The 989-nt window shown below is 70.4% G+C and overlaps 1 protein-coding gene across 1 annotated transcript in view; it reads right to left on the bottom strand.

The window, feature by feature from the left end:
* STK25 (serine/threonine kinase 25) overlaps positions 1-540 on the bottom strand; it is a gene marked incomplete at its 3' end in the record, with an annotated part of 42,248 nt that extends 41,708 nt beyond the window's left edge. Inside the window, exons 1-2 of the mRNA XM_012734770.1 lie at positions 470-540; positions 312-402 (exon numbers count right to left, since the gene is read on the bottom strand). Of these exons, the coding sequence (XP_012590224.1) occupies positions 312-402; positions 470-540 (162 nt within the window). The remainder of the gene's footprint in view (positions 1-311; positions 403-469) is intronic.
* Positions 541-989: the final 449 nt, after the last annotated feature.

The raw sequence follows: 989 nt of genomic DNA, 5'->3' as shown, positions 1-989 counted from the left end.
CCCGGCGAGCTCCCACGGCAGTGGGGACGCCGCCCCGGAAGAGGCGCCCCCGCCGGGGCGGTGACCCTCGGGGGGCGCTTAGGGACACCCCGCTCTTGCCCGCAGCAGGTCGCCGGCCCCCAGGCATCACCACCGGTTCCCAAAAGACGGAACCACACACTCGGCCTCCTGGGGGGGCGGCCGCCCTGTGTGCCCCCACTGACCTCAAGCTAGGAAACTCGGGGCCAGCCTGGCTGAGCCCTGGAGCAGACGTGCCCCCCGGCCTCTGCTGGGCGGACGCTGCCCAGGGAGCGGGTGTGGGGCAGACTCACCTCCTTGGCGCTGGTGAAGGCGACCCCTGAGAACGCGTACCTGTCCACCACAAGGGTGATGCCCTGGCTCAGCTTCTCCTTGATGAGGGGCCTGGAAAGCGGCAAGCGCCTCAGTCCCGCTGGACCCCCAGGTCTGGGCCCCTTCCCGAGGGGCTGACCAGTCCCCCAGTTCCTGCTGCCAGCGCCCCAGACGAGGCGAGGGGGGGTGGCCCTGCTGCGCGGGGTTCATTCTGTGAGCCCTTCAGAAGCTAAAAACTGGGTCTCCAGGGTGGGTCAGGCCAAGCAGGCAGGGCCCAGCAGGTGACTCCTGTGTCCCCGCTGCCCCTCAGGGGGTCTCGGCAGATCCCGCCTGCTGTGCCCCCGTCTCTGGCACACCCTCACCTCCCCCCGCCCAGCCTGTGCCCAGCTCTGGGATGCCTCAGTAAGCCTGTAAATAAACGAGCACGCAGACCCTGGCACCGCAGCCAGAGGACCTAACTGGCTCCAGAGCAGTGTCCGGCTGCCCGCCTGGGCCTTGGGTACACCTTCGCGCCGTGCCCTGCCCGGCTGCCCGCCTCACCAGGCACAACCGGGAGGCGACAGATGTGGGCGGGGGGGACCACCAGCAGCCGCAGGAGCTGCTCAGCATGCGTGGGTGCCTGCAGGGTGGGGCTGGGTACGCCTGGCAGCCTGGCCGGG

This window comes from Condylura cristata, unplaced genomic scaffold, assembly GCF_000260355.1.
Source record: "Condylura cristata isolate star-nosed mole 26May11 unplaced genomic scaffold, ConCri1.0 scaffold00069, whole genome shotgun sequence".
Lineage (NCBI taxonomy): Eukaryota > Metazoa > Chordata > Mammalia > Eulipotyphla > Talpidae > Condylura > Condylura cristata.
Note: the sequence above shows the minus strand (reverse complement) of the source record. Positions and strands in the feature narration are given on the sequence as shown.